Consider the following 19,884-nt stretch of genomic DNA (forward strand, 5'->3'; position numbering starts at 1 on the left):
GAATTTCAGCCCCGCTGTCTGTTGGGTGCTGACTCCAAGGGTTCTCAAGCCATGCATGTCTGCACAGAGGCACCCTCTCCACATCCACACCCCGGGGAGGCCTTTCTCAGGGAAGCTCAGGGGAGCTTCACGTGCACGGGCTACTTTCTTGCCACTCCATCCAGACACGAGAATGGCAAGTATTACTGCTAAATATTAAACCCACATTTTACAAAGAAAAGTCAAAACAGAGACAATTCTCGAGGTACATCATGAACATCCAAAAACACCGAAAACTTGTACAAATGTGAATTCAGACTTCGGCAATAATCCTTTTAGTTTTTCAAAACCAAATGAAGCATGATTATGTGACAAAATTCCATCAGGACAAACGTGGGTCTCATCAGACCACCTACATCACCAGCTGCAAGTCTGTGTGACCAGCAGAGCTCACTGGTCCCCGCTCTTCCCAGGACCACATGCCGGCTCCATCCTGAATATGTTCTACCAGTTTCCCCTGATGATCCGTCATCGCCTCCAAGATGGAAGGCGTTCCCTTTTCTGAGCAGGTGTTTGGAATTGCTGGAGTCCAGCGTCAGTTACACAACACTGCTGGCATCTTCTCCTGACCCTGAGGGGGGCAATTCCCAGAACACGGGGAAAGCTCCTGCCTATGATGAGATGAAGACCAGCAGCAGGGAAACGAGGGAGTAGCTCCCAGGAGAAATGAGACTCTGCGGATGGACACGTGAGAAGATGCTCTCACTCACGAGATCCACAGCGTTGGACGTTGAATAAATACGAGATCCCATCTTTTACCACTTAAACAAGAAAAAATATCTTTAAATGATGATGTTTGGCGTCAGCCATGATCTGGGGAGTTTGTTACAACCTTTGTGAGAGACAACCTTGTGACATTAAGATAAAAACACAGACCCTCTCTGACATCAGAAGTCCTGCTTTTGAGAAGATGGCCTCAGAGACGAACAACAATACTGAGGCCACATGTAGAAGGGCGCTTTTTGTAGCACTGCTGCTGTAGGAAAAAGTTACGGAAACAGCATCATGCTCGTCAATAGAAGAACGATTAAGGTAGATCCATAGAACGGAACGCTAGCCGTCGATTCAAAGAGTTATGAGATGGCGACACTGTAGGGTGATGGGTGGGGTAAGAGAAAAGAGGGGTGTTATAAATGATACGCAGATGGATAGATAGATAGACAGGCACATACATGCGTGGATAGATACATACATCATACATGCATACATGGACGATAGATACACATACATAGATGGATAGATACGTACATACATACAGAGATGGATAGATACATACATAGATGGATAGATACATACATACATAGATGGATAGATACATACATACATAGATGGATAGATAGAATGATAGATAGTTGGATAAATAGATAATGATAGACAGATGGATAGATAGACACATACATACATATATGCATGGATAGATACATACATCATACATGCATACATGGACGATAGATACACATACAGAGATGGATAGATACGTACATACATACAGAGATGGATAGATACATACATAAATGGATAGATACATACATACATAGATGGATAGATACATACATACATAGATGGATAGATAGAATGATAGATAGTTGGATAAATAGATAATGATAGACAGATGGATAGATAGACACATACATACATATATGCATGGATAGATACATACATCATACATGCATACATAGATGACAGATAGACACATACATACATACGTAGATGGATAGATAGAATGATAGATAGTTGGATAAATAGATAATGATAGATAGATGGATAGACACATACATACATATATGCATGGATAGATACATACATCATACATGCATACATAGATGACAGATAGACACATACATACATACGTAGATGGATAGACAGATGATAGGGTTGTGAAAGGCTGTACCTTAGAATACATAAAGAAGGTTTAATCCAAGGGGGATGAAGAGATGATATTAAATTTTCTTTACATATCTCTTGAACCTTGTATATTACTTTTGTAACAAAACTCAATAATGTAAAAAAATGTTATACCATATGGGGGATGATCTAAGAAAAACATGATATAATTTTTTTTTCTTCTTTATTTTTTTCTGGCCATGCCGCAAGGCTTGCAGGATCCTAGTTCCCTGACCAGGGATCAAACCCGGGTCCCTGTAGTGGAAGCACTGAGTCCTAATCACTGGGCCACCAGGGAAGTCCCAGACATCATTTTTAAAGTTTTCTTTCAGCTCAATGATGAACAAGTTACCAAGTGTTTATCCAGCAAATGTTATTAGGCATCTACTTGGAGCCAGGCTGGCATCTAAAATACACCAGTTTACTCAGCCATAAAAAGAAACGAAATTGAGCCATTTGTAATGAGGTGGATGGACCTAGAGTCTGTCATACAGAGTGAAGTCAAAAGGAGAAAGGCAAATACCATATGCTAACACATATATATGGAATCTAAAAAAAAAAAAATGGTTCTGAAGAACCTAGGGGCAGGACAGGAATAAAGACACAGATGTAGAGAATGGACTTGAGGATATGGGGAGGGGGAAGGGTGAGCTGTGACAAAGCCAGAGAGAGGCATGGACATATATACACTACCAAACGTAAGGTAGATAGCTAGTGGGAAGCAGCCCCATAGCACAGGGAGATCAGCTCAGTGCTTTGTGACCACCTAGAGGGGTAGGATAGGGAGGGTGGGAGGGAGGGAGACGCAAGAGGGAAGAGATATGGGAACATATGTATATGTATAACTGATTCACTTTGTTATAAAGCAGAAACTAACACACCATTGTAAAGCAATTATACTCCAATAAAGATGTAAAAATAAATTAAAATAATAAAATAAAATCAAATACACCAGTTTAAAAGCAAAGATCTCTATTCTCACCGGGCTTACAATCTAGTGGGGGAAACAAACAAAGAGAACAATGATCATAAGAGACAAGCAAACTATAAAGAATGTGAGAGGATGATGTGCTGAGAAAACTAAAAGTGGACAGAGGGCCCCAGGGGTGCAGCAAGGTCAGGGCAGGCCCGACTGGAAACTGATCTGAAAAAAGAGGAGAGGAGGGGAGGGGAGGCCATGCAGACACCGAGGCTGAGCCTTCCGGGTAGCGGGCACAGAACATGCAAAGGCCCTGGGGAGCTGAGAGGCCACAGGAGGCTGAGGTGGAGTGGACGGGGTGTTGGCGAGGAAGGGGTGCCCAGCAGGGGTCAGATGGAGGAGGGCTTGTGTGGGCTCGTTGTCCCACCATCTCCTGCTACAGTGGATCACCGTTCTTTTTGATCTCTGCCAATCTGATTGGGAAAAAAAGTTTTCTAATAGTATGCAGGGCTGTGTGCATGAGGATGTGCTGTGTGCATGTGAATATTGGCTTATTGCACAAATAAACTGACCAACAAGAGAGTAAATTAGCACAGTGGAGAAAGCCACCCACCACCGCAGCAAACTTGCCAATGGCCGTCTTTTTTTTTTTTTAATAGATCTTTATTGGAGTATAACTGCTTCACCATACTGTGTTAGCTTCTGTTGTACAACAAAGTGAATCAGTTATACATATACATATGTTCCCATATCTCTTCCCTCTTGCGTCTCCCTCCCACCCTCCCTATCCCACCCCTCTAGGTGGTCACAAAGCACTGAGCTCATCTCCCTGTGCTATGCGGCTGCTTCCCACAAGCTATCTATTTTACATTTGGTAGTGTATATATGTCCATGCCCCTCTCACTTCGCCCCAGCTTCCCCCTCCCACCCCGTGTCCTCAAGTCCATTCTCTACATCTACATCTTTATTCCTGCCCTGTCACTAGGTTCATCAGAACCCTTTTTTTTTAGATTCCATATATATGCGTTAGCATACGGTATTTGTTTTTCTCTTTCTGACTTACTTCACTCTGTATGACAGACTATAGGTCCATCCACCTCACTACAAACAACTCAATTTCATTTCCTTTTATGGTGAGTAATATTCCATAGTATATATGTGCCACATCTTCTTTATCCATTCATCTGTCAATGGACACTTAGGTTGCTTCCATGACCTGCATCCATTCAGCCAGTCTGTGTCTTTTGGTTGGGGCATTTAATCCATTTACATTCAAGGTAATTATCGATATGTATGTTCCTATTACCATTTCCTTAATTGTTTTGGGTTTGCTTTTATGGGTCTTTTTCTTCTCTTGTGTTTCCCACTTAGAGAAGTTCCTTTAGCATTTGTTGTAAAGCTGGTTTGGTGGTGCTGAATTCTCTTAGATTTTGCTTGTTTGAAAAGCTTTTGATTTCTCCATCGAATCTGAATGAGATCCTTGCCAGGTAGAGTAATCTTGGTCGTAGGTCTTTCTCTTTCATCACTTTAATTCTGTCCTGCCACTCCCTTCTGGCCTGCAGAGTTTCTGCTGAAAAGTCAGCTGATAACCTTATGGGGATTCCTTTGTATGTTATTTTTTGTTTTTCCCTCGCTGCTTTTAATATTTTTTCTTTGAATTTAATTTTTGTTAGTTTGATTAATATGCGTCTTGGTGTGTTTTTCCTAGGGTTTATCCTGTATGGGACTCTCTGTGCTTCCTGGACTTGTGTGACTATTTCCTTTCCCATGTTAGGGAACTTTTCGACTATAATCTCTTCAAATATTTTCTCAGACCCTTCTTTTTCTCTTCTTCTCCCGGGACCCCTATAATTCGAATGCTGGTGCGTTTAGTGTCGTCCCAGAGGTCTCTGAGACTGTCCTCAATTCTTTTCATTCTTTTCTCTTTATTCTGCTCCTTGGCAGTTCTTTCCACTATTTTGGCTTCCAGCTCACTTATTCGTTCTTCTGCCTCAGTTATTCTGTTATTGATTCCTTCTAGTGTATTTTTCCTTTCACTTATTGTGTTGTTCATCTCTGTTTGTTTGTTCTTTAGTTCTTCTAGATCTTTGTTAAGCATTTCTTGTATTTTCTCAATCCGTCCTTCCATTCTATCTCCGGGATTCTGGATCATCTTTACTATCATTACTCTGAATTCTTTTTCAGGTAGATTGCCTATTTCCTCTTCATTTATTTGGTCTTGTAGGTTTTTACCTTGCCCCTTCATCTGTGACATATATTTTTGCTGTCTCACTTTTAAAAAATTTTTTATGAGTGGGATTGTGTTCTTGTCTTACTGGTTTTTGGGCCTGAGGCTTCCAACACTGGAGTTTGTAGGCTGTTGGGTAGAGCTGGGTCTTGGTGCTGAGATGAGGAGCTCAGTGAGACCTCACTCTGATGAATATTCCCTGGGGTCTGAGGTTCTCTGTTAGTCCAGGGGTTTGGACTCAGAGCTCCCACCGCAGAAGCTTCACCTGACCTTCGGCTTGTGAACCAAGATCCCGCAAGCCACATGCGGTGGCCAAAAAAAAGAAAAGAAAAAACAGAACAATAACAAAGTAAAAAATAAAATTAGACTAGGAAACTAACAGATATGTCAGAAGGAATATAAAAATATAGATGAGTCAACAACCAGAAGGTACATCAGTACCACAAGAATAAAAAAGAGGAGGAGGGAAAAGAAAAAAAAAAAAGAAGAAGAAGAAAGAAAAGAAAAAGGTGGGGAGTAAAGGCCTCGGCTGTGGAGGACGGGGCCTAAGCAAGGGCGAGGTTTGGGGGATGGGTGGGGCCTATGCTCAGGACCCACAGGGCTGGAAAAGGCCCTGGGGGCTGTGGGGGGTGGGGCTTAGGCTCAAGGAGCAGAAGGGGCCCAGGCGTGGCCCCCACTCCTCTTCTTAGAGGGCAGAGACCTCACCTGGGAGCCCAGCAGGCTTCCTGGGCTCGAGTGGGCGGGGCAAACGCCCTCCTCTCCTCTCCTGCTCCTCTGGTCCGGAGGGCCCTTCCTGCCCGCCGCTCCTGATCTCCCCAGCCTCCCTCCTATGCCCCCAAGGACCCACACAGCCTGGAGGGGGCTTTGGACGGCAGCGTATCAGCCTGGGAGCTCAGTAGGCTCCCCGTGCCCAAGTGGGCCAGGCGATCACCCTCCACTCCTCCCGGAGGGTCCCTCCCGCCTGCTTCTCTGATCTCCCTGGCCTCAGGGGCTCCAATCCTGTCTGGCCTCCACTCCTCCTCCCCCTCAATCCCCCCATGTCCTACCAGTTCACTTGGGGGTTCCTCCCGTCTCCTTGGGCATCAGGCTCCCCCACCAGCGGCTGGCAGGTGCCCTAGTTGTGGGAAAACACTAACTCAGCGTCTTCCCACACTGCCATCTTTGCCAGTGACTGTCTTAATTGTCTTATGCTCCATAAGCCCTGCTGGTATGCAGGTGCACTTTTCATACACTTACAGTTACAACATTTAATTCAGTTTGTTTTTTCTTGGCATCTTAGAAACATTTCTTTCATTGCTATTTAGTTATAGTTAAATAATAATCTTTTCAGCTACGTGGATGTATAATCATTGAATAAGTCACATACTTTCAGACCCTCCAATACTCACAAAGGAAAGGCCCGCCCCTGAGACCTGAATACGCTGTCACCCCAGGGGAGTGTAGGTGACAGCTGACACGCGAGCCTCACGGAAGCCCAGGGCAGGAGCTGCAGTCTACACCCAGCATCCTTCCCGCCCCGGGGATGGAGGGGACGGGAATGTGGTAGCCGCTCCCAAGAGCACTAAGGACGCAGGAGCTTCCCCCTCAGCAAGGCTCCCAGCACATTTTGGGGAGTGGAGAGCCCTCAGTCCGCCTCAACGCACCCCTAAATCTCAGAACATTAGAGGTCAGAGTGTAGGGGCAACTGGCCACATAGAGCCCTTCATGCCAACCCCAGGTGTGCCCACCTTCAGAGACAGGAGCACAACTGCCCACAGTTCAGCAGAGGCGGTCCAGCATTTCTGCCCACCCACTGCCCTAGGCCAGCACCAAGGACTCCAGAACCCTCCTCCTGCCGCCTCACATGGAGGATAAAACCCAACAGCACTCTTTGGGCTCTTGCTTCTTTCTTTTCTTCCCCCACTTCCCCTCCCTTCCTATCCTGAACAATTGAAAAAGCCAAGGATGCCTGTTCTCACCACTTCTATTCAACATGTACTGGAAGTTCTAGGCAGAGCAATAAGGCAAGAAAAAGAATTTAGACGCATCCAAATACAAAAGTAAGAAGTGAACATATCTATTTCTAGATGACGTGATCTTGAAAATTTTTAAAAATGCAAAGGAATCCACTAAAAATCCATTAGAACTAATAAAAAATTCAACAAGTTTGCTTAGATCAATATACAAAAATCAGTTACTTATTTCTATACACTAGCAATGAACATTCTGAAAATGAAAAACATTTCCATTTACAATAATTTGAAAAAGAATTAAATGTTTAGAAATAAATTTAACAAAAGAAGTGCAAGACTTGTACACTGAAAACTACAGAACACTGTTAATTGAAGAAGGCCTAAACAAATGGAAAACATCCCACGTTTATAGTTCAGACATCTCAACCTTAAGATAGCTATACTTCTCCAATCAATTGACAGATTCCTCTGCAATCTCCATCAAAATGCCAGCTGGCTTCTTTGCAGAAATTGACAAGCTGATCTTAAAATTCATGTGGAAATGCAAGGGAGCCTGAATTGCCAAAACAGTCTTGAAAAAGAACAGAGTTGGATGACTCGCATTTCCTGACTTTAAAACGTACCACAAAGCTACAGTAACCAAAACGATATGGAATTGGCATAAGGATAGACATATACACCAGTGAAATAGATTTGAGAATCCAGAAATTGATTTTTCTGAATCAACTGATTTTCAGCAAATGTCCCAAGACAATTTAATGGGGAAAGAATTGTCTTTGCAACCAATGGTTCTGGGAAAACTGAATACCCACACGTTTAAAAATGAAGTTGGACCCCTACCTCACATCATGTACAAAAATTAACTAAAAACAGATCAAAGACTTAAACGTAAGCACTAAAACTCTTTTTAAAATCTTAGAAAAAAACACAGAAGTAACCTTTGACCTTGGATTAGGCAATGGTTTCCTAGATATGACACCAAAAGTACAGGCAACAAAAGAAAACTAGATAAATTGGACTTAATCAAAATTAAAAACGTTTTGCTGCAAAGTACACTATCAAGAAAGTGAAAGGATACCCCACAGAGTGACCAAAATATTCGCAAATCATATACCTGATAATGGAATTGTATCTAGAATACATAAAAAATATTTACAGCTCAATCATAAAAAGACAACCCAGTTTTAATAAACAGGCAAACGATCTGAACAGACATTTCTCTAAAGAAGACACACAAATAGCCAATAAGTGCATGGAAAGATACCAGCGTCACTTGCCATCAGGGAAACGGAAATCAAATCACAATGGGATACCCCTTCCCACATACTGGAATGGCTGAGACCAAGAAGACGAACGCTGGTGACGGCGTGGAGCATTTGGAGCGTTCATGCGGTGCTGGTGGGAACGTGAAACGGTGCAGCCACTTGGGGAAGCAGTCTGGCTGTTCCTCAAAAGACTAAACACAGAAGTTACCTATGAGCCAGCAATTCCACTCTTAGGTAAACCCAAGAGAAATGAAAACATACTTCTACACAAAAACTTGTACATGAACAGCCATAGCAGTAGCACTATTCATAATGGTCAGAAAGTGGAAACAACCCGTTAAGGAATAAATGGATAAATAAAAACGGGTCCTGCCATACAACGGAACATTATTTAGCAATAAAAAGGAGTGAAGTACTGATACCTGCTACAACGTGGATGAACCTTGAAAATACACTCAGTAAACGAAGCCGGTCCTGAAAGGCCACCTATCGTGTGATTCTGTTTATATAAAACCTCCCGAACAGGCAGCTTAGCGCTGGGTGCAGCGGGGAAATGGAGGGTGACCGCTAAGGGGCACAGAGCTTCTTTGGGGGGTGGTAAAAACGTTATAAAATGGATTGCGGTGATAGTTGCACAACTTGGTGAATATGCAATACTAAGGGACCATTGGACTGTACGTGTTAAATAGGGGAAGCAAATGGTATGTGAATTATATCTCAGTAAAGCTACTATTATTTTTTTAAAAAAAAAGACAAGCTGAGGTTTCCAGGAAAAGTGGAGTTTTTTCAAAGTGCTAGTGAGTTCATAATGGTAACACAGTCCTTACAATGGGGAGCTATCCAATAATTTACCTTAAAAACATTGCTTCTAACCTGAACAAGACCTTTCTCCGTGTTTGGTCCACTTTCGCCCCTTCACCCGCGCCCACCCGGCTCCTCCTTCCCTCGGGTCCCCTCCAAGGGTCACCGCGCGCCTTCCGGGCGCCCCGGAGCGCGCGGCCCGGGTCCCCAAGGGCGTGGGGCTCCGCCGACGGGGCGGGCCCGGGGGCGGCCGCTGTGACCCCGGGGCGTGTGCAGACACCGCCTCCTCTGCCACCGATAGGTCCCACCCCGCCTCGGCGACCCGCGGGCCGGGGGCGGGGAGAGGCGGCGCGGAGGCCGCGCGCACCGCCCGGCGCCGCTCGGAGGCCGGGCAGGCTTCGGGCAGCCGCGCAGGTCGAACGCGGGATGTGGGCGCCGGGCGGCCCGCCGGGGCCCGCGGGCTGGGACCGCCGCAGGGTGGGCGCCAGGCTGCGCGCGGCCCTCGCGGGGCTGCACGAGCTGCAGGGGCTCCGCGCCAGGCAACAAGCGCGCGTGTGGGGCGCCCTGGCCGTGCAGCCCCCGCCCGGGCCCGCCGCCCCCCGCGGCTCCCGCGCACACGAGCTGCGGCTGGAGGCGGCGCTGGCGGCGCTGCAGGAGCAGCTGGTAAGGAGCGCGTGCGGGGGTCGCGGGGCCGCTCCGGGCGCGCGGGGCCGCGGGGACCCGGTCCACCCGGCAGGCAACAGGCGGACGGGCCAACCGACCGATCGGGGGGCACCCTCGGCGATTTCGAAGGACGCAGCTCGGTCCCGAATGAGAGGGACGCGGAGGCCCGAGGCGCGAGGCTAGGCATCCGGGCCCTGAAAGCAGCCCGGCCGGGCCGCCCGCGCCGAGCCGCGCATCGGGGCTGCGCCCGGCTCTGCCTACTTCCCGGCGCAGACCGACTTTAGGATGTACTCCTGTTGGTTGGAGTTTTGCTGATAAGAACGCATTAAATCGGTTTCCCCTGCTGGGGGCTACTAGGGATCCTGGTGTCCTGCGCCCGGTGCCAGCCTCTCCCTGCTGCGTGGGTCTGGGGACAGCAGTGCCAGCGTGCCAAGTGTCCCCCGAATTGTCCCCAGTGATGTGCTCAGGTTGAGCTCTGGGCTCGTGTCACTGTAATGAGATGTTGGGGAGAGCCTGTATCCGATGAGGGCCTCTCCGACTTTAAAATGTAACCTGACCTATGAAAAGAGGTGTGTCCTCTGAACGCAGAGGCGGTGGAACCCCGCTGGGCCTCCTGGGCCTGCTTTCCCACCGGCCTTCTGCCCCCTGGGCTCCTCCAAAGGCGGGTCCCTTTTGTACCACTGAAGACACTCCTCAGGTGATTGCCTCAGTTATTTATCCAATGTATGGTTTCATCTCATGTATTGGAAAAAACTCAAGAGTTTTTGCAGGGTTGCAGTGTTTTCTAAAGGAAAAATCAGAAGGCTGCATAGAAAGATGTCTGTTTGGTAGAGCTGACTGTAGTACTCCAAGGGGAATGTCTTTTAAATGAGAAATTAAATCTGCCCTGTTTGAAGGCTGCTGCCTTTACAGAGTAGCCTGGATGGAGCTGCTGCTTTGCTGCCAGCTTAGCGCAGTCGTGTCAGTGATTTGTTGGCTGCTTCTGGATTAGAGAATCAGGAAGCTCAGCGTCTTAAGATGTGTCCCAGGACTCCCGCGATCTTCCCACCTGGCAAGGGGGGGCCCTAACTGCGCAGCCTCTCCGCCTGTGATTCCGCGGCTGCTAGCAAAGGAGGGAGCTAGTTACCGAGTGGAACTTCCATAGGCTTCTCACCCCCCATCTTATCCAGTCACAGCTGCAGGTTTAGCTTACCTGCGTGTGTGTGGGTGTGTGTGTGCGTGCGTCCTACCTTCAACTGGAGCTCGGAGGGGCACACAGAGCCTGCAAAGATGCATGACGTGCGTGTGGCAGGAAGGAGCTTTGCGATGCTGCTGTGAGTTGTTCTGTCGGGGGAGCAAGAACCCAGCTGATGATTAACTTGGCTTAAGTAATGTACAGACCAGACTTGTGAGTCCTCAGCCTCTAATTACGGGGAGCCTTTTGGGAGAGAAGATCAAACAGGTTTTTTTGTTTTATTTATTTATTTTTTAATGTGGGGACCAGAAGGAACACGCACCCTTTGTCTTGAAACTTTGTTCTTGGCACAGATTATGTGATCAAAAGAGAAGAATAATTGAATGTGTGTGACACCAGCACGGCGATTAACACGTTCACATTTTTCTTACAGAGAAAAAAGTAGGAGTGATCCTAGTTCTATGATGCAGGGTACAATCAAAAGGCCTTCATCTCCAGCCCCAGGTCCACACTTCAGTAACTCCCGGCTAATCGGGGCCCCTCCTCCCCACACCCCGGGGTTAACCGGGGCATGGGTCACCATTCAGGTGTGGAGACAGGAAGAACTTTTATCTGACCCAGATAAAAGTTTTGTCCCACAGACATTCCCAAGTGAGAATGAGCTTGAGCATTTGGGGGGGGGGGGATTTAAACTGCAATTAGGAGAAGTCATCACATTAACACTTACCAGAACGAACGGGCTACACCGTTTTAATTGCCGCGTCTACAGTCACAACAGGAAGCGCGCAGTAGGTACTTAGTATTTGTTGAATAAATAAATGAGCGAGTTTTACTGCTGTAACAAAGCGGAAGATGATTTCGGTATTTACTATCTCCACGTTCTGTCTTTCTAAGCTAATGTAACCCCCATGACCTCCGACCAAAGCAGCCCTTACTGTCCGGCCGGCCCTGTGCTCACCTGTCTGTGCCTCCCAGGGAGGCTGTCACTCCCCGAGAAGAGGCTGCCATTCCCATTTATGGAAGCGTTACGCTCCCAGCAACGCTGACTTGGAAAGATTTGGATGCCCCAGAGGAGCCTGGGAGCTCCATCTCCCGCCAGGAGGCGCCAGCGGTCACCCCAGGTGGGATGTGAGGAAAGGCTCTGGGGACCTGCAGGGAAACTGGTGCTGGAGAATCTGCTGCTGGTTGTTTTGCTGGTCACGGCTTGCCCTGACCCTGAGTGGCAGCATCTCCTCCTCCCTGGCAGGTGCCGGCATTAGGCACTGCAGGAAATGAGGGTCTGACTCTGCAGCTGTAATCACGACGTCTGGTGTTTTCCTTGGACCGACCATGCTTGCTCCGTGACCTCTCAGGGGAACGAACTCGCTCAGGGTCACAGAGGAGGGGGAGGCATCCACGGGGCTGGGCAAGGCTTCCTTCTGCGGCACTAGTGCTCGTTATGCCCCAGGCTAATCTGTGACCCTGGCCCTTTGAAGGACCTCTTTTCAAGCTAGGGAGTAACATTTACCCACCCACAGGGCACTTGCAGTGCCGTGGAACTCATGCGGAAAATGCTTCCTGTGCGTGTTCTCAGCTTTCAAGGAGAGAACAGAGGTGTTCTAGATGCCATCTCTGTATCCTGAACTTTGGGACGTTTTTCATTTTTGTCCTCTCAATCTGCCGTAAAGGTGAGAAGGCTGGAAAGCCGAATTGTAGATGGGGAGCAAAAGGGCAAAGCAGGTGGAAATCGCATCAGTCTTTTATGGCGTGTAAAGTCCGCATCTCGAAGAAAGGGCTAAGCCAGATACTTGTTTCGAATGGCCTTCCCTGGGTAGAAGTTCTCAAACTTTTGTGGTCATAAAAAATTGGTCCCAGGGAAGCTTGTCAAAATGCAGATTCCCAGGAGTGCTCTAGAGTCTGAGTTAACGGGTGTGGCAGGGAGCCCTGGGGTCTGCACGGATGCCCCGGGGCTCCCAGCTCCTGGGAACCGGGCTGTGCTTTCCCTTACACCGGACCCCCTGCCCCTCGCCCAGGTTCAGGGGATTCAGACAGGATGTGCTGCCCTGCCCCTGAGCCTGGAGGCCTGCGGTGAGTAGGGAGGGCTGGTGGCCACACAGACTGGCTCGCTGCTCTGGAGGGAACCCGTGTGACATCGCTGTAACACATTTTCCCTGCAGAAATACATGGAAGTCGATGCTGTGTGCCTGGCTCCGCAGTGGGGTATGCTCAGTCCTGGTGCCGTGAGGAACCTTTGACTTAGCACAGAGTTAGAGACCGAGGAGTTAGTGAAAAGCGGAGACATAAAAACCCCCAGCGAGGGACGGGGGAAGGGTTACGGAGGACAGTGCCAATCCTGGGTGACAAAGCCTTGTCGCCATGCAGCGGGGTCCTGGGGACGCACCCGGGGGTCTGCGTGGCTGTGCCCCTCAACACTAGTCAGAAGCCACCAGCTGCAGGCCGGGCTGGGCAAACATTAATCACAAAGCAATTATTCCAGCACAAACACGCCAGGGTCAGTTTTCCGGGGGGGAGGGGGATTGGAGAGGGAGGAGAGAAGCCAACTATGGAATCCAGAGAGGTCCCCCTTCAGAAGAAAGAGGACATCGTGATTTGGAAGAGAAGGGGTCAAAATCCATGTTTATAAACGTCGAAGCGTGGTCAAACAGAGGAACTGAACTCTCCGCCAGTACCGTGGTCTCATTTTACGACATTAGAAGAAAAGTCATTTGCAGTAAAAATTCCCGCCGTTTGTCTGAGTGTTTTTTACTTGGGTAGTGATGGGCCGGGAGCCCACCTTTGCTGCCCCCGCCGCTCCGGCTGTCAGGTAGTGCCGACCTGGGGAGCGTTTCCCTTTGTGAAAACGTGCCAGGATGTTGAGGCTACTCTGGGTGGTCCTGGGTGTGTACGGTTTGATTAAATTCTGGTTTTTTGCAGTGTTATGTTTACAGATACTATTACCTGAGGCTGGGAGACTCTCTTGCTACAAGACTTGGAGGTTGTTCTGAGACCCTTGCACTGGGTCCAGAGGAAAGTGGATTTGGGTGTGGTGGTCTGCCACTCACCAGGTGCTGGGCCCTCGGCCCCTACCCCTGGTGGTATGGGAACAGTCTGCGCCAACGTAGTTCTCCCGTAAGAATCAAGTTACCGCCACCTGCTTCCCCCTTGGACTGACTTCTCAGATTATTGAAGCTACTGAAGTAATTCCTCATTTCCTATATAAGAATTTGAAACACAATTGATCATTTTCTCAAACAGGGTGACCGGCATAATCGCATTCATTAATTATTTGCCTTAAACTTAATTGCTAATCAAAACAAGAAATTTAGGTAGTGGACCTTGAAAACAAGGTGAAGTTTTATCACTGAAGGCAGGAAGTCAGCATTTATGAAACAGTGTTGTTTTACAGACATATGATTCACGTGTGTGTGTGTGTGTGTGTGTGAATGTATATTGTGAGCGTTAACCACATGCGTGTGCTGTATGTATATTACATGATATACACACACGGATATGTGTGGTTGACACTCACAGTAACCCGTTTTACAACCAGGGAAGCTGAGGCCTGGAGAAGCTAGAGCCTCGGAGGACAGAGTTGAGATGTGGACCCTAAGACCAGAAAGACCCTGCCTCCTGGGGCAGGTGTTCAGGCTGCGCTGATCCCAGGCGCTGGGCTCTCTCCTCCTGCAGCGTCCCTCCCTCTTCGCTGAAAGCCCTACAGAACCGTAACCGGTCAAAATGCCACCTGTGGTATGGGAGCTAAGACGCTGCAGAGGCAGGGCCTTTTTCTCTCCTGGGGACTTTCCTGTCCCCCTGAAGAGCCGAAAGCTCAGCCCCCCCAGGTGCCATGGACGGGCTGCGGTGAAGGAACGTGGTGATACAGGCACCAAACGCAAGGTCCACGAGGCGCGAGCCCGGGAAAGTAGACTCTTACGTAGAAGAAGACATTGAAAATATTATCGGTGGCTCCTGCCAGAGGGGGTGTCCTTGGCTGCTTTTGGTCCTCATTCCACTCTCATAAGCTGTATTACTCCGTATTCTTATAAAGAAATGTCTAATGGAAAATTGCTGGCAAAGAAAAGTCTGCACTTGGGAAGACATGCTGGAGGCGGGAGGGGTCCTAGAGACGGTGTCCGGCCTGAGGAAGGGGGAGCTGTCAGGTGGGAGCTGGCCTGTGGGTTTGCGGAGTTAAGTTGTATGTGTGCTGTAGCTTCACGTGGAGCCTCCAGTTTCCACCTCTGTACACAGAGCAGTTTTATGTCTCCCTGTTTTCCTTCTGAGAACCGTTTAAGACTTCAGGACGTCGGCCTGAAAACCCACTTGGACCAGCTGGACCAGCAGATCAACGAGCTGCAGCTGGACGTGCGCAGAACCTCCAGCGAGGCCCCGGACAGCGACAGCAGGCCCAGCTCGGGTATGGCGTCCACTCGGGCCCTGGACCACCTGTCCCTCACCCCAGGGCGCGGCACTGCCCGGCAGGGCTGACAGGGTGAACCCGCCTCTGTGCTCAGGCCACCGGAGGGTCAGGAGCTGTATGCGCGCCTGGAAGAGCACGTTATTGGAGAATACTGAAGACGAAATACTTTTAATACTTTTATTTAAATGCGCTTGGGAAAACGGGGAGAGAGAGGGAGAGAGTGGGTGTGTACATACTCGTTGTTTAATTGGAAAAATATTGCTTTTGATGGAAAAACCCCATGAGCTTCTCGCCTGTCTCTGGCTAAGACAGATTCTGTTTATGTTGAACCAGCATGGAGATCGTAAATAATAACTTTTATGTGACAGCAAAAGTATTTTTTTAAGTCTACAGTCTAAAATCAGTACAGTCTCCTCTCCTGCGGCCCTGTGCACCCTCCTTTCGAGGTCACGTAGCGATGGTTAGGGTCGTTCTGACCTTCATGGTCCTGGGCACATGGGCTTTCTCTCCAGATTCCAGGCTCAGACAGCAGCTCAGACGGCAAACCCAGGAGACCAGCGTCTTCCCAAGTACAGTGTTCTCTGCCGTGTCTTTCTCTTCTTTTCAGTTTGCAAAATCCTGTCACAGTCTGGGTTGTCAATCATGTAGCAGGGCCGGGCCGGGGGACCTCCCCAAACGCTGCCCCTTCTCTGGTGGCTGCCTCAGATGAGCTTGGCGGGCACGAGGAGGGGCGGGGGAGGACGCCAGCCTCCCTCTTCCGGGGCTGGAAGCTGGAGGTCACACGGGGCGACGTGAGCCACTCGCCCAGGAGAGGGATGAGCAGGTAGTGGGCAACAGGAGACACTGGTGGGGAGGCGTCCTTGGCATTCTGGCCCCGGGCACCTCCCCGGCCCGGGCCCCTCCCCGCCCCCGGGCCCACTTCCCTGAGACCCCCAGCCCCTCAGCGCGGGCCCCCCAGACCACACCGACAGCCTCTGCGCCCCTGTGCAGGCTTCTACGAGCTGAGCGACGGCGGGTCCTGTTCCCTGTCCACCTCCTGCACGTCTGTGTGCAGCGACTGCGTGTCCTCCTCTCTGGGCGCTGTGCTGCCTGCCACCCCGAAGGCCAGGCCCAGCGCGGGGGACTGCCGGCCCCGGTCAGCAGATGAGACCACGGTGTGTGGGGTCCCCCTGACTGCGTGGGAACCCCAGGCCAGTGAGGGGGGCACCGGCCAGCTGCTGCAAGGCGAGTCCCGGCCCCGCCCAGTGTCCACAGGTAAGGGGAGGTGGGAGCAGGGGCGGCGCCAAGCCCTATACACGGAGGGGTGCGGTCCCCGAGCCCCATACACGGAGCGGGGCTATCCCCGAGCCCCATACACGGAGGGGGGGTGGTCCCCGAGCCCCATACAAGGAGGAGTGCGGCCCCCGAGCCCCATACACGGAGGGGGGTGGTCCCCGAGCCCCATACACGGAGGGGGGCGGTCCCCAAGCCCTATACAAGGGGGGGTGGTCCCCGAGCCCCATACACGGAGGGGTGCGGTCCCCGAGCCCCATACAAGGAAGGGGGTGGTTCCCGAGTCTCATATTTTCTGTGGGCTTTTTTGGGTTTTGGATGGAGGTAGGCATCAAACGCCCACCTGTGTTCCTTGTAGCAGGGCTGTTGCAATAAAAGGCTTCTCGTCTTACTTAAAATGAACATCCGTTCACACCCTTCCACGGCCCTCGTGGCCACTGCCGGGGACTAGGGTGGGAGCAGCGCTGCAAGTGGGCGTTGAGAGAGTTCACTTCACATGCAGTTTCCCCCCACTGGCCAGGGAACAGCCTTTCTTTTTCTTCCGAGTGTCCCAAAAGGAAAAGATGCATCTTATTCCTTATGCTAGACCTGGGCCATTAGGATCCATGGGTTTTCTTTCTTGCACATCTGTGAATGCCTCAGGGAAGGTCTGTTCCGAGCCCTTGTCCCGATGGCCGTGTGGTCACCGGCGCCCCATCTCCCTCGGCGTCCTACGCACCTTCAGTGAACAAGGGCAGGAACTGAACGTTAGGGTCTAGGACTCGCCTTCTAGGCTGTGACTGGAAGGAACGTGATGGGAGCCGGGTGATGGGACGTGTACAGCAGACACCAGCGTGTCCAGGCGTGGAACGTGCAAGGCCGGGGCCTCGTCCTGCGCGGGGGGAGGGCCTCGTGCCCCAGGATTGTGCTTGCTTCTTCCCTTATTTATGTTTTGTTCTTTTTCTCCTTCCCAGGTGACCTTGAAAGAGCCCTGCCGGCTGAAGTGGGGCTCCAGAAAGCCAGGGCACACCCCAAGGCCACTTCCTTCCTCTGCCACGGCATGGACCCCAAGTACCAGTGTGACCTGGTGTCCAAGGGAGGCAGGGAGGTATACCCGTACCCCAGCCCCCTGCACGCCGTGGCTTTGCAGAGCCCCCTCTTTACTCTGACCAAGGAGACCGCACCGAGCGATGGCCACTTGCCCCCCAGTCAGCCCCTCCCTGGCGCCACAGGTCCGAGCCCCATTCGGACTGGACTGGGCCTCGAGGCTGGCCCAGCCAGCGCCTACATAGAGAGGCTGCTGCGACTGCAGGGCCGAGGGCCCCCTGCGAGGGGCAGTGTGGTTGAGCGTGGACCCCCAGGACGGGAGGCGTCCCTATCCCCGCAGGGGCTCGGGGTCCGGGGGGCGGACAGTGAAGGTGGCCTGGAGAAGCCGGTGTGCGCCCGGGGGAGAGCGGAGGTGGGAGGGGAGGCCCAGAGCGGGGCCGCCCGTGGGGACAGCCTCGAGCAGCCGGGGCCTGTGCCCCTTGTACGCACCCTGCACCCCAGCAGCCGTCCAGAGGAGGGCCCCAGACCCTCGCGCGGCTGCGTGCACCGGGAGGCCCGTCCAGGCTCCCCATGGCTGGGCTGTGGCCAGGCCCCTGCTCCCTGCTTGCAGGGTCAGCAGCCAGCTCTCCACGGCTGGACGGGCAAAGGCAGGTCGCCGGGCGGGGGGGCGGGTGGGGAGGGCCCCCCTCGGGCCCCTGGACACTGTGTCCACCCGCACTTTGCTGCCAGAGGAGGTCTCCCTGTGGGGCCCCCCAAGGCCAAGCCTGTGAAGATCAAGAGGGGGGCCAGCGACAAGGTGCTGAAGCTTGGGGGGCCGCAGCTTCAGTGGGGCGCCCTCGGGGGCCCCCGGCCGCCCCCTGAGTCGGGAGGTGGTCTCAGGAGGCCCCCCCTGGCCAGGGCGGCGCCCGGCCGGTCCTGCTCTGAGTCCAGCCTCTACCCCGTGTCTGTCTTCGTCCCCCTGCTGGTGGCCCGACCAGAGGGTCACCAGGTGTCAGCTCAGGCCTTGTTCCCCTTGGAAGCAGCCCCGCTGGTGGCAAGCGGAGGGGAGGCCCGGAGGAAGCAGCGCAGGTGGCAGTCCTCCGTAGAGATCTCAGCCCGGGCCCGCCCGGACCCCAGCCTGGGGCCCCATAGGCCGGCGGCCCGGAGAGGGGGTGGCCCGCGGCCCGTGTGCGCCAGACCCAGGCCCAGGCTGCCGCGCCAGGATGCCCGAGCCCGGAGCGGGTCGGACGGCTCGGAGCGCTCGGCCGAGTGCGCGTCCCTCGTGCGCTCCACCGTCGCGGAGAGCAGCGGGGACGAGGCCAGCGACCACACGGCCAACCGCTTCGGGGACGCGGAGTCCAGTGGCAGCACCTCGGAGGGCAGCGGCCAGGGCAGGGGAAGCTCCAGCCAGCGGGCCCCGGCCAGCTCCAGGCCCCCTCTGCCGCCGGTGCCCAGGCTGTGCCGCGTCAAGGCCTCCAAGGCCCTGAAGAAGAGGCTCCGCAGGTTCCAGCCGGCTGCTCTGAAGGTCATGACCATGGTGTGAGGTCGCTGGGCGACAGCAGGGCCTGTCCGGGCCCGGGAGCCACAGACACAAAGGGACCTTTCGTGGCTGAGGACGGGTCCAGGCTTGCACGGTGTTAGACGTGCAGGTCTGTGTCATCTGGACACTTTGCTTTCTCCCCGAAGCTGCCCTTCAAAAGGAGTCCCCTCAGAGGAGATGATGGGCCCGTCCCTGGTGCATCGCCCCCCAGGTTAGGCTGTGACTTTGCGCACGTCACCCCACCTTCGCCCCAGTGGAGACCTTCACCCAGAACTCTGGGACTGCAGATTCGTCAGGGCGCTGGCCTCCCAGCTGCCTGTGCCGTGAGCCCCGTGCTTGCTTCCCTCCATCCTGTTCCACTTGGGCTGGGCGCTCGGTGTACCCCAGCCCGTTGAACAGTTTCCCCCCAAAAGCGTTCCCTTTAAGAAATGGTTGCAGGACTGCGCTGTGGAAACTGGGTTGGACTCTGAATCCACGTCAAACCCTCAACATGAATAAACAGCCGATTATGCCTTTGTCTTTGCAAGTCAGTCTTTCCCTTTTAGCCTCCCTGCCCTCAGGAACGTAGTAGGTGCTCAGCAAACCCTAATCCTTCCCCATCATGTGGACACTCTTTCACCCGAGGTGGGAAAATGCATTTCACATGAGTACGCTCCACACTCTTCCCAACACTCCTGAATTGAGCATAAAAATGCTTTGGAAAAGAAACCCTTTTATGGTGTTTATTTTTCAAAGGGAATTTCCCTCAAC

At 51.8% G+C, this 19,884-nt stretch overlaps 1 protein-coding gene across 1 annotated transcript; it reads left to right on the forward strand.

Annotated features, from left to right (window-relative positions):
- Positions 1-9,492: 9,492 nt before the first annotated feature.
- Positions 9,493-19,649, forward strand: DACT2 (dishevelled binding antagonist of beta catenin 2). The gene is made up of 4 exons (XM_067701521.1): positions 9,493-9,750; positions 15,182-15,314; positions 16,308-16,571; positions 17,543-19,649. Exons 1-4 carry the CDS (start codon positions 9,514-9,516, stop codon positions 19,135-19,137), a joined length of 2,229 nt encoding a protein of 742 aa, XP_067557622.1. The 5' UTR covers positions 9,493-9,513; the 3' UTR covers positions 19,138-19,649.
- Positions 19,650-19,884: the final 235 nt, after the last annotated feature.

This window comes from Pseudorca crassidens, chromosome 13 (assembly GCF_039906515.1).
Source record: "Pseudorca crassidens isolate mPseCra1 chromosome 13, mPseCra1.hap1, whole genome shotgun sequence".
Lineage (NCBI taxonomy): Eukaryota > Metazoa > Chordata > Mammalia > Artiodactyla > Delphinidae > Pseudorca > Pseudorca crassidens.